Genomic DNA, 13272 nt, shown 5'->3' with positions numbered 1-13272 from the left:
ATCTCTCTTTAGTTTTTGAAATGACGCGAAAATGATAATTTATTTTTATTTACCTTCTGAACAATCATTTATTAAATAATACCAAATTGTAATACTTTTATAATCAGCTTTACATAAATTCAAGCTCCTTTTATTTTAATGAGACAATTATTTATAAATTTTCAGTAAGGGCGAAAATGGTATTTTAAAAAAATATGAGATTAATCTCCTTAATCTTTTTTCATTTGTCAAACACAAAAGACTTAACTCCTTATCTTAACTATAGAATCTAAACGGATTTAGAATATTTTAACCTTTCATGGTGAATTAACTAAGTTAACAATTATCCTTACTCTTCCTTTCTTAAGCCCTTGCGAAACGCAGCCTTAAAACTTTGTAAATTCTGGATATCTTTTCAAAAGTTTGCTATCGCGCACGTGAAAGTCTCTATATAGAGTCCAATCACTTGTACCCCATGGACTAATCAGTCATTTTCATCAAAGTTAGGATGAAATAGGGGGAATCTCCTGAATGGACTCGGATCCTCTACTAACGAGGGAGTTGCTAATATCTCCTAATGAACAAATCTCAGCCGTTCATTTTACATCAACGGCCAGTATCCTCACTACACATCCCCATGAAGTTCTCTCTCCCCTTCACACCCCCCTTCAACATCCTGCAGCTCCCTCTCTCCCCCTCCCTCTCTCCCCCTCCAAGATCATCGGCGCTCGGCGCTCTCTCCCCCTCGATCTCGATTCGCGAGCTCACCGCAAATCTGGACCACCTCCGCGAGCCGACCCCGCCGTTGATCTCTCTCTCTCTCGAACTCGATCTCGATCCGCGAGCGGAGTTCGTCGCAGATCCGGACCACCGCAAATCTGGACCACCTCCACGAGCCGACCCCGCCGTTGATATCTCTCTCTCTCTCGAACTCGATCTCGATCCGTGAGCGGAGATCGTCGCAGATCCGGACCACCTCTGCGAGCTCTCTCTCTTCCCCAAAACTCTCCCCAAAATTCCTCCGCGAGATTCCTCCTCCGACGCTGCAGGTAATCTCTCTGGATCCGCGAGCGAAGTTGGATTACTTATGTGGTGAGGTTATTTATTTAGTTAATGCCTAGAATTTAAGCGACTATATGTGGGTAGTTATTGTCTTTTTTAAATTGAAAGACTGGTAATGAGAATAGGGGTAGAAGATAGCAGATTATATATCATAATTGCTGAGAGTGTGATTTGGGAGGAGAAATTGCTAATAATTAGCTAGACATAGTGTTTCAAATAATGGGTTTTCTTTAATGTGATGGAGTATGTAATGTGATTAAGTTCTTCTCATTTTCTTCCGCTTCCTTCTTCTCCTCTCACTATCTGCGTCCTAATTATGGTTTGTGATTTTTCTCTGCTCAATTTTAAGCTCTTGGAATGACAAGACCGAAAAACATTAATCCCTTGTTTATTGGAAACATTCATGGAGATCGATGCTATGGATTAATTCTTTAATCCATGATTTTGTATAATTAGTCATGTTCATCCTTGGATTGTTTAGGCATCATATTGCAAGTTTACGGATGGTTAAGACATATTATCGTTATCGTTCTTTTTCTTTCATGACTGCAAGTTGAAAATAGATCATGAAAATAATTCTTTATGACTTTGGGATCAGTTAGGTTTTTTGTCAATTAGATAGCAAATTATTTGTGTTTGTTGAAATTTTAGGATCAGTTAGGAATTTAGGATCAATTAGCATTTGGAAATTGGTTAGCTGCTGCTTATTTCCGAGTTATACGTAGTCATGAAACATGCATGTTTTGTTTCGGTGGGGTTCAAAGTGATGAGTTGCTTGTCCTATGTGCAGAAATTTGCGAGTGGATTGTAACAGCCGGAGCAAAGAAGATGCCTTGAGGTGAAGGTAGAAGTGCAGTAAGCTAGCATATTTTGGGAATCACCAATTTTACCGACTGATAGAGAAGGAAAGGAGTTTTCGTTTCTTTCCCTTGCCTGATTTTACCGACTGGTGGAAATTTTATTGTAAAAGAATGTAAATATTGAGTTGTAAGCTACGTTAGCTTGGGCAAGCAGTTTGAATGTAAGGAATATTTATCTTCAGTTTTATTGTGTGCATGTACAACAAAATGTTCAATGCTGTAGTTCTTCCATGTTTCAACTTTTCATGAGACTTGATGTTCTATGTTCCTTTAGGCTTTTTTTGGTTGTGTCAATTGTTTGGTTGTGGTCTCATATTGAGAATATTTTTTGTTCATTTGATGTTCGGCCTGATCTTAGAGGTATCTAAGATGGTTTTTGAGTTAGTGATTTGTAAGATGGTATGTTGTAATGTTTCAGAGAAATACTGGGTATGCTGAATAATCAAAAAAAAAACAACACATTTGATGTATCTGAAATACTGGGTATGCTGAATAATCAAAAAAAAAGCAACAAATTTGATGTATCCATCTACAATGCACATACTGCACATATTACACAAAGAAAACCCATTTCATGCAACTAGCAACAAATTTGTTGTATCCATCTACAATGCACATATTGCACATATTGCATAAAGAAAACCCATCACTAACAACTCCAAGAAAAACAACTTAGGGAAAGCTCATTGATTTAAAGTTAATCCAAGTTGCTCATAATTGAGTTCGAGCACATCTAAAAAAAATCAGGTGTTACAAATACAAATAGCAACAACAATTAACAGAAAACTCCCCAAAAGTCAATAAAGTTACAGATCTAGAATCCTAACACAACTTCCATCAAGAAAATGTCTAAATTTCACAACAAAAGTTACAGGAAGCTAGTTACATTAACGCAAGCAAACAAAATTTCATCTCCTCTGTTCATGTACGGAGTGTAGAGGAGTAGCAGACCAACTATCTCCCTTGAAAGTTGAAGAAATGTTCTGTCTTGGAGTTGAACTCTGCTCATAATTTGATTTTTCTGGGTCTTGTGCAAATGAAAATCCCATGATATTTGATTGAACAAATTCTTGTGAACTTTCCATATTCAATTGATGCCCATGTATCTGTCAAAATACTAGTAATATAAACAAATAGCAAAAAAAATCATATATTTATAGCAAACACACACTCACATTATACGGATGAAAGAGCAGTGGCATATATCTACCATTACCATCCGTTATAGGAGAGTGCATAGGTACCTGTAACTGATAGTAATGAATCATATAACACTATAGTTGTTTGAAAACTCATTATACACAAAGTGAAGCATTGTTTTGAAACCTGAGATTGTTGTGAAGAAGGTACATGAGATTGGTCCATTGCATCACAATGTCTTGGAACTTTAGTTACCTATCATTACATAGACATCAATAATGACTATATTCAGCAAGAAGTAAATAATGACTTCAATTATAGTTAGTGATTTGACCTGTGCGAGCTTATTTTTGTTTTTGCTTAACTGAGCTTCAAAGCCTCCCTTTACTCGACGTTTTCCACGATGTGTAGCTTCTCTCTTTTTAAATCCCTTTGCATTCACAACAGTTACATTATTAGAGCAATCAACCAAGACATTTGGAGCTTCATCTTCCACATCTTTTTCACCATTTATTTCTACACGTAACATATCTTCAACCATCTTTACTAACTTATCAGCTTCCATATCTATTGCCTCATATGTCTTCTCACTCTCAGATGCTCTTGATGCAAGTCGAACAAACTTAGAACATAAACTTCTATATCGAGAAGTTTGTTTCAGCCTTGGGTTCTCTACAATCTCGTGCCCATGCATGTCTTGCACAACATTATCAACCCTTGCATTTTTTGTCCACCTCTCTAAGATATATTGTTCAGGTATCTTTTTTATCAATGTAGTTTCTCTGCCTTCTGTCATCACTTTGATACAATGCCTACATAAGACACCTATAGTTTCAAACATCCTACAGCTGCAAGATACTGTAAATTGACCTTCTCTTTTTACTAGCCTCTCCTTCAAGAACCCATCCCTAACAACAGTGAAGATATATTGTTCACCATTATACACACACTTCGTTATGGAAGACTTTAAAGAGTCTTCAAACTGAGCTTGAAATGCCTTAAATATGGCTTTGGTATAAACTTCTCGTGCATGTATCAAGATACTTACCTCCATTTTGCAGTGAACAATCCGGAACAACAAATGATACTCAGCTTCCATTTCCTTATACCGCTTATCAAATACCATTCTTACAAAGTGAGTAAAAAACTCAGGCAATTGTAGGTCTGATTTCAAATACCCCTTCAAACTAGCATTAAAGCTCTCACTCAGTTGTGTAGTTTGCATTTCCTGCTGACCATTGTCACTTCACATAATGCATCACGCCATTTTTTTCTTTATTTCAAATGTTGCAGCCCACCACAGTATCATCATGTGCGCATCGTTAACTCATCAGCATGGACTGCCTAAGCACTCAAGAACTATCCTCTTCTCAATTTGTATAAAGAAATTGTTTGAACACATTGCGCTTGCAGTCTCTTCATCGTGGTCGTCGGATAGAAGCCAAACTTTCTTTGACAGGCATTTTTGCATCAAATGGCCATTATACAAATCGATGGTAAGTACCCTAAATATTACAAAAACAAAGGTGATATAGATTTAACAAAAAAAGTCATATAGCAATCAATTTAATAACATAATATGATTCTGCAAGTTCACTATAATAACAACTGCTAATACTTTTGTCAGCTCATTTGATAGTTGTTCCTTAGAGTTTCTTCCTAAACTATCTACTTTAGTAAACTTGACTTGTCATAGAAGCTCTACTTAACATGGTCAAACATTTAGGAAAATTATATAGAATGATGACAGGTATACTTGTTTGCAAGTAAGTGTATACTCTGGTACTGACTTATCGTAGGGTCTTTTGCAATGACAAGCATTTGGAAAACCATTAGAATGAAGTGACAGGAATCTGCTCTATGAAATTTTGGTCAAGTTTTGTTGTGAGATGAGCCCTGCTGGTGCCTGTAATGATGGTCTTGTTGTAAAGGTCGACTAGCACAGACATTGGTCAGCGTCACCTATCTGTGTCATCTCTATTGATTAGCATATACTTTCTAGCTGCAAATAGTTTATTTATGCTTTGTTTAGTTTGGCAGAAGCTAACCATCTAATAAGTTACCAGCCAGGTGCAACTATGGTGCAACTATTATGTGTTGATGTAAACCTTGAAGCTGCAGATGAAGGTTTATTTGTTTAAACTCCCTAGCATATACAAAAAAAAGGTCATATACAAAAAAAAAAGAATGTCATATAGCAAAGTCGATGGTAAGTACCTGTCACATGTAAATACAGGCTTGTTTATCGCGAGCTTGACAGTGAAAAAGGTTTGTGGAAGGCTTGCCCAGCACATTGCCTTTTAAAAGGTCTTCAACAGCCATATAAAAGATGCTGGCGGTCTGTCGTACATTAAAGGCAGCTCAAAAATAATGTCTCTCTATGATGATTTATCCAAAAACACCGCAAATGTCGATTTGCCTTCATTAAAGTTTGTAAGTTGTATCAACAATTTTTTCTTACCACTCACAAACTATACCATAATCGATTATCATTTTTAGCATCAGCCCAAAAAAACGTTCGTAATTTGTTTTCGTCAGTGTCAACTGCTCTCATAGAAGACGAAGGATTTTTCCAACATGTTGCTTGAAAAATATCTATCAGATAACCAGCTTCCGCCAAATTTTCTTTTTTTCTGTCGGACAGTTCGAAGGTAATTCTTTTGGTCTACCTTAGTAATCCAGTGACTCTCTACCCCTGCTTGTTGACACTTAATTCAAGATGCGCAGACTTAGCGCGAAGGAGCTGAATCTTGCTGTACAAGTCTAAAAAGGCTTCATCTGATGAAGTGATTTTTCGATGAGATGGGCCATAAAAATGGAGACAGATTCTTGACTGATTAAGGATGATGGTTATGCTCTTCAGAGAAACGATAAACAGAATACTTTCCAGTACGCCTTACCAATTTAATCCCCATAATCGCTCCACAATTAGTCCTTGTCTCTCCTCTTGGATTTCTCGTCAAATCGTCTCTCTTATCCGCCTTCCGTAAACCTTCCTTACAACAAACAAATGTTCTTGAAGTGAGTACACCTTGTTTATCTGCAGCATAAGCAGCTCTTCTAATGCTAAAGCCTTCACTACGTGCATATTCGTTATAAAAGTCATATGCATCAATCTCAGAATCAAACTCCATAAAAAATTTAGGTTTCAAGTCTTCTTTTGAACACTCCAAACTATCATTGTTTTCTTCCGCATTCTCTTCCATAATGCCTGCAATAGTCAATCAAATATCAAAAATCATAAGCACAGTTTGATATAGTCTTAATAAAAATTTCATGACACAATAAAAATTAAATACTAATCATATCTGAATTAAAAAAATTCCCCCCTATAAACCACAGTTTGATATAGTCTTAATAAAAAGTCATAAAGAAATATTTTCATGATCTATATTCAAGTTACAGTCATGAATGTTTCCAATAAACAAGGGATTAATGTTTATCAGTGTTGTTACTCCAAGAGCTTAAAATTGAGCAGAGAAAAATCACAAACCATAATTATGACGCAGAGAGTGAGAGGAGAAGAAGAAAGCAGAAGAAAAGGGGAAGAACTTAATCACATTACATACTCGCGGAGGAATTTTGGGGAGATTACCTGCAGCGTCGGAGGAGGAATCTTGCGGAGGAATTTTAGGGAGAGTTTTGGGGAAGAGAGAGAGCTCGCGGAGGTGGTCCGGATCTGCGACGAACTCCGCTCGCGGATCGAGATCGAGTTCGAGAGAGAGAGAGATCAACGGCGGGGTCGGCTCGCGGAGGTGGTCCAGATTTGCGGTGAGCTCGCGAATCGAGATCGAGGGGGAGAGAGCGCCGAGCGCCGATGATCTTGGAGGGGGAGAGAGGGAGGGGGAGAGAGGGAGCTGCAGGATGTTGAAGGGGGTTGTGAAGGGGAGAGAGAACTTCATGGGGATGTGTAGTGAGGATACTGGCCGTTGATGTAAAATGAACGGCTGAGATTTGTTCATTAGGAGATATTAGCAACTCCCTCGTTAGTAGAGGATCCGAGTCCCTCCTGAATACCCTCCTGTTCTTCTGACGTTCGCTCTATTCTCATCACATTCTCATTCTTCATTTTTTAAAGTTTTGAAAAACCGTCCCGCGCCTGCAGGCCTCAACAGCGTCCGCTTCGACCGGGTCTTTAACGTGGCCGGGGCCCACACTGGTGTCGCATTGTGATCCACGAGGTCTAGTTTTCTTTCCCCTTACCTACCCTGAGCCTCTCGCCTAACAAATCCAGAGGTCATTAAACTAATAAGGAGCTTTTCAAAAAGAATATCTTAAAACTAATTTTAATTGCCACTGGTTCACTTGTAATGTAAAAGTCAACTTATGTCTACATATTGGCATTTTTAGGATATAAGTTTTTCTATCAGTATATATATGGGCTAGTATATAATATATATACTTATATATTATATATATGAGAAAATAAGTATGTTGTCGCTTAGTATAAAAATTATGGCTTGATAGTGATGTGACATAATATCACTCCAGCTCATTCAAAGTGGTTGTATATCGTCTTGCACTCATCAACTATCATGTGAATGCGAACTCCTCCATTTGAGATTGAGTGGAGCGGATTTGTGCACCCTCACTACCAAGCATAAAATTTGTTTCTTGTACCACAACATACCCATTTGCTGGTAGTATAAATATACCTATATTGATATATATATATTATATAGTATATATATATAGAAAAATTAAAAAACTTAGTACCAGTTACTCCATAGCACTCGTAAGTGAGTGTTGCGATCAATCCGATGCCCCTATATTAACACTCTCGAAGATAGAGCCTCGAGCCCACTCTTCACTAACTTCCAATGTAAGAGTGTAGGGACAATATTAGGGCCACATCACTTACCAAGTTTTTTCTCATGATATATATATAGTATATATATATATAAGTATATATATAATATATATAATTTTTTCTATATTATCAAGTCATAAACCTACTCCGTGTCTTCTCATCTCTTAATTTTTAATTTTTTTTCTCTGATTCTCCTTCTCCTTCTCTGATATCTTCTTCACTAACACTTTGTTTCCATATTACCAATCTAGGCTATTAAAATTTAATTTCGAAACATATTCTCTTTCGTAATTCCATTTGAAATATAAGTACACTGTCTTTTTTTTTTGGGAATAATAAATTGCCAAATAACAATCTCAAAAGTGACTTCGTTACGACGGACACGCAGGCATTCTCACCCGTTTCATTACAGCGCGTGACCCCCGCGTCGAGCTCTTGTTGTAATTTTTTAATCATGACGGGCGAATATACACCAGAGCGGGTTTCCTAATTTACACTATTAGCCATTAATAATGGCATTTTGGTCAAAACTTATTGTCTATATTAATCCGGACCACCGAAAAGCTCTACAACGCGAAAGGGTGCGATATTTTTCTCACTATCCGGTGAAAATCCTTTTCGCTCTCGATCCGTCCGAGTTCCTCAAATATTCGGCGAAAGTTCGTGCTTTCTTCTAGCGCTCGCAGCTTCGATCTTGGTAATTTCATCCATTTCGGTTGCATTTCTATTGTTAATTTCTAAAGGTTTTGTAGTCTATTGCGACGCGATCTTCATTTTTCCTTGGACAAACCTTGTTACGTGGTCTCAATTTCTTTGATCTCATGTGAAAAGATCTTCGGCGAGTTATTGTTCTTTTGAAAAAGATGTGTTTTCTTGTTTTCTAGTTGGTATTTGCGAAAAAAAAATGTAATTTTTGATGAGCTGATCAAAGGAAGGATTTTTCTTAGAGACTGCCATTTTTTTGGCACAAATGGACAGAAGAGGTTTGTTTTTTACTCAAATCTTGGTCTGGAACTTTTAATATTATTTACTTTGTGACTTTAATGTAAAATGCCCGTAAATATCACCAACTGGGGGAAACATGATTTTTTTTTAAAATTATTTATTTATTTATTGTGGCAAGAGAAGGGCTTTCTTTTGTTAATTGTGGTGTACATTTGACTGAGTAATTGTTAATAAATTGTTTTGCTGGATTTTATGGGGTAACATCTAGACTTTAGCTGTTACTCATATTATATAACAAACAAACAAATAAATAAATAAATAAATAAATAAAAGTCTGGATATTAGCTGGACCTTTTATTAGTTGGTTGTAGGTCAACAAGGTATGTTTTATTGGAAATCAATTAGATAGGGAGTTCACTGTAGGAAATCCTATAAGCACAAATCGAACACGACAAGTACTTCTTTGCACAGATTTGTTGAATTCTGTAGAATATATGCGTTGATTATATATCGCGTTTGCAATGATCATATGAACACATGCATTCGTTTTGAATCATGTTTAAAGTGGTTTCATGAATAATTCAACTGGTTTCATATTGTACATGAACTGATTTTACGACTATCTTTACTGGTTTTGTATTGTATATACACTGGCTATTTAACACAATTGAAAAAAAAAATTATTTGTTAGTTTTATCTCATGGTTTCTTTGAAATTCATGAAAATAACACATGTCGTCATATGCTTCCTTAGTTCCTTTCTATATGATGTTTTTATCATGAGCTCTTTATATGACTTTTTCCCCATCTTAATTGACTGACAGTTGTTTTTGATATATATTTTAACCAGCTTTCATTTCTGCCCTTTTGACTTACTCTCCTATTCTGGATTTGATAACATGAATAATGTCATCATGGCTGTCTCTATGTGGCTTTTATGGTGATTACTGTCATATTCTATGGGTGTGGAGTTAAATATCTTAAATTGGAATTGCTAATTTAGTTATCTCTTTAAAATTTTCCTACTCAGGATTTCCGTTTTTAGAGGCGCCAAGTGAATATTTGGAAAAAATTTCAGGGGCTTTGGTTAAGGAAAATTTAGGTTGAATTTGGACATGATATCTTATTTTAAAAATTTTATTTTTGAGTTGATACTGTTTGTCTATTTATTCTAGTGGCAACATGACTAACTCTATTTTATAAGTTTGAAATTACCTCTAATAATTTTAGACAATGATATCTTTTGTTTTAAGTGTTTATACTCAATAGTGTTAATAATTTATTATAGTGTCAACTAATTGGATGCATAACTTTAATCTAGAAAAAGCTTGAAATTACCTTAGTGAATCTTGTGTTATATATATTTTTTCTTAAAAGGATAGATCTTGACAACTTAGAAACTACGAGAAATTTTGCGCTGCCTTACTGCTGTAAGTGTGACTTGGACATTTCCGCTCTTGGATGTTCTGAAATTTGTCCATGCCTATTTTGTTTTGAAAACTTGAATTTTTCCTCCTCGTAATATGATGGATCAAACACACATAGACTACGATCTTTTATGCTCATAGACTTTGACCTTTTATGCTCATAGACCATGACCTTCCATGCTTACATGTTACATTCAAAACTGCTGTTTAGTTTCTCTTGTTGCAAAATTGCTTCCACTGTCAATTGAACACTAAAGGTTCTATTAGCACTATTGGGCTGTAGTTCTTTAAATTTACAACATATTGTGTTCCCAAAGGAACCCGGAAGTTAAGGATTATCAAGATGTCTGAAATTGAAGCATATGAATTACATTAGACATGGCTGTTCATTATCTTGAAAGCACTTTCTTCAAGTTAGAAATACCTATCCTGCCAGTAAAATATTAAAAGAATCCTCATAGTGGGAAGATGATATATTCATAAATATTTCGAGTATTAACCCTCCGTGCGTTGGAGCTTAAACAAATCACTGGGCTTTAAAACTATATACTCAGATATATGATCACTGAAGTCATGTGGATTCTATTAGATAGTTGAGATGGTTGGTTGTGTTCTGATCCCAGAGTCAACTCTATATCCAGCTTAAATTGCTATAAGCATATCCTGCACACCTTGTGGTGATTCTTTGTTTTACCTATACCTCTTTTAGATGACTTTTCCTAAAGAATATTAATGCTGGAAGTTCTATAACAGACACTTCACCTCTGTTTTTGTTGTGTCTTGATGTCCATCAGTTTCATTAAGTAGTCAGCTTGAAATCAAAAGTTGCTAACTTGATCATCATGATGCTTCCATATGCTCTTGAAAACGAGATTTTGACGTGTTCCTCATATAATTATATAGATGATTTCCTTTTTTCTCAAAGATTTGGCTTGTTCTTCCACAACCTCAGGTCCTCACTATATAAGTCGTTTTTTAAGAGCATGTCAGTTAATTGAGTTCGCTGGTCCAAATCATGTGGGTGTCACAAGAAAAAGATGTCAAATCTTATGGTATTTCAATATAATAACTGATACCTCACTCTATTTAATACATTGCTAGCGAAACTACTTTCTAATTTCGGATACATTCTTTGTTATCTCTTCATCTTCATTTTTTTCCAAGTATATTATCCACCATTTTGTTTAAAGTCTGTTCCATACGCTCATTGTATTTTGTTAATTCCAGCTGTGATCAAAATGAGTTCTAATTTTAAGGCAGCCAATGCTGGGAAATTGAGGAAGATGATGTCTAGAAAATCTCATTCCTGGTGGTGGGACAGTCATATCAGTCCCAAGAATTCCAAATGGCTTGCAGAAAATTTGGAAGGTAGTAATCATAATTTCTGTGCAACACACTGTTTCAAGTTTTAAATTTCTTTTATTAATACTTTATAAACCTTTTCCTTTCTTTTTCCAGAGAGCTGTGAATGTTCTCTCTCTTTTTATTTAGAATCATTCAATTTTAGCACTGAGAAACAATCAATGTATTGATGCGCTAATATTCTTAATTATCTAAATTCATTGTTTTGCTCCAGAGATGGACCGATGTGTTAAAGAAATGCTGAAACTGATTGAAGAGGATGGGGATTCATTTGCGAAAAAGGCTGAGATGTATTACAAGAAGCGTCCTGAACTTGTCTCCCATGTCGAGGACTTCTACCGCATGTACAGAGCCCTAGCTGAGCGTTATGATCACGTAACTGGCGAGCTTCGCAAGAACTTGCAATCCGATCTTAATTCTCAAGGTTCTGGCAGCGGCTCCGACTTTGGTTCTGAACCTCCATCTCCATCGCGTCCCTCTTTTGATCGCACTCCTGAACCCAAGAGTACCATTCCCAAGCCAGGTAGAGACAGGGCAGCTGGATTTGAGTTCTTCCTTGGCTCTGGTGGAAACTCTGATAAATCTCAAAAGGAAAACAATGACTCTTCCTCATCATCTTCATCGGAATCTGATTCTGATTCTGATGATACCAAATACCTTAATGGGGATCATGATGAAGTTTCTTCTGGGTTGCATCAGAGGATACTTGAGCTTGAAAATGAGCTTTGCGTGGTGAAGGAGAAACTTAGTGAGCATGAGAAATGTGGAGAGTTGGCAAATGGCCATGCAAATCTTAGCTCAAAAGTTTCAGCGCTGGAGACTGATCTTATAATTGCTAATGAAAAACTAAGAGTTTCGGAAGTAGAGATAATGAATCTTCAGCAACAGCTCAAGGAGAAGAATTTATCTTCAGAAGCTATGACTGCGGAACTCGGCTACGAGAGTACGGTAATATCTAAATTAGAGACACGAGTTGTTGAGTTGGAAAGTGAGGCAAGGGATAACAAGAACGAGATTGAGAAACTGAAGGGTGTGATCTCAGCCAGCAATGAAACGATTGAGCAGTATAAAACGCAACTCACAGACACATCTGAGAAATTCTTGCAAGAGAAATCTCATCTAGAAGCTGATATTGCCAAACTTGAAGGCAATGTCAAGGAGTTGAAGGAAGAGATCGAAAGAATTTCACAGGCAAAGTTGCAGCTCGAGACTCACACCTTAGAGCAACAATTTGTTATTGAGGAACTGAAAGCTGCAGCAGAAGTTTCTGCTGACAAATTCTCACTAGAGAAATCATCACTAAAAGCAGAAATTTCCACATTCTCAAAGTCCAATGCTTTTCTCGAGGCAAAGCTCATACAGTTAGAGGCTGAGAAGGCAGAAGAATGCAAAAAGAGAGACGAATTGATCACAGAACAGAATCAAACTCTTGACGCTCTCAAGCAGAAAGTTTCCATGCTTTTGCTTGAGAAAGATGAGCTTAATGAACGGGTATGTGCACTCAATGATGACATCAAGTGTCGCGATGATCGCGTGCATAAGATGGACGAGCACTTGCATCAGCTGCATCTCGAACATGTGAAGCTGATGAAGGAGATTGACGAGACAAGAAAAGGAAGTGCACAGCTAAAGGAACAGGTGAAACTATTGAACGAGGAGGTGGAGAAGCAGAGGGTAGCAATCTCTGA

General features: G+C 36.7%; 3 protein-coding genes and 1 long non-coding RNA gene across 4 annotated transcripts in view; 2 read left to right on the top strand and 2 right to left on the bottom strand.

Annotated features, from left to right (window-relative positions):
- Positions 521–2164, top strand: LOC109849489. The gene is made up of 2 exons (XR_002249112.1): positions 521–1028; positions 1832–2164. It is a non-coding gene; the product is annotated as an uncharacterized LOC109849489 (long non-coding RNA).
- Positions 2699–4258, bottom strand: LOC109850289 (protein FAR1-RELATED SEQUENCE 5-like). The gene is made up of 4 exons (XM_020420268.1): positions 3376–4258; positions 3228–3296; positions 3077–3145; positions 2699–3007 (listed from the first exon to the last, which is right to left on the bottom strand). The coding sequence occupies exons 1-4, from the start codon at positions 4165–4167 to the stop codon at positions 2810–2812; spliced, it is 1128 nt and encodes a 375-aa protein (XP_020275857.1). The 5' UTR covers positions 4168–4258; the 3' UTR covers positions 2699–2809.
- LOC109846771 (protein FAR1-RELATED SEQUENCE 8-like) lies at positions 5879–7039 on the bottom strand. The gene is made up of 2 exons (XM_020416017.1): positions 6637–7039; positions 5879–6252 (listed from the first exon to the last, which is right to left on the bottom strand). The coding sequence occupies exons 1-2, from the start codon at positions 7001–7003 to the stop codon at positions 5879–5881; spliced, it is 741 nt and encodes a 246-aa protein (XP_020271606.1). The 5' UTR covers positions 7004–7039.
- The window catches only part of LOC109848919 (protein NETWORKED 4B-like), a 5288-nt gene continuing 410 nt past the window's right edge, over positions 8395–13272 (top strand). Inside the window, 4 exon segments of the mRNA XM_020418643.1 lie at positions 8395–8548; positions 11450–11590; positions 11799–13269; positions 13271–13272. The exon segment at positions 13271–13272 is cut by the window's right edge and continues 410 nt beyond it. Coding sequence (XP_020274232.1) covers positions 11461–11590; positions 11799–13269; positions 13271–13272 — 1603 coding nt within the window. The 5' untranslated portion in view covers positions 8395–8548; positions 11450–11460.

This window comes from Asparagus officinalis, chromosome 7, assembly GCF_001876935.1.
Source record: "Asparagus officinalis chromosome 7, Aspof.V1, whole genome shotgun sequence".
NCBI classification, from domain to species: Eukaryota; Viridiplantae; Streptophyta; class Magnoliopsida; order Asparagales; family Asparagaceae; genus Asparagus; species Asparagus officinalis.
The sequence above is the reverse complement of the archived record's forward strand: the minus strand, read 5'-3'. Positions and strand labels throughout refer to the sequence as shown.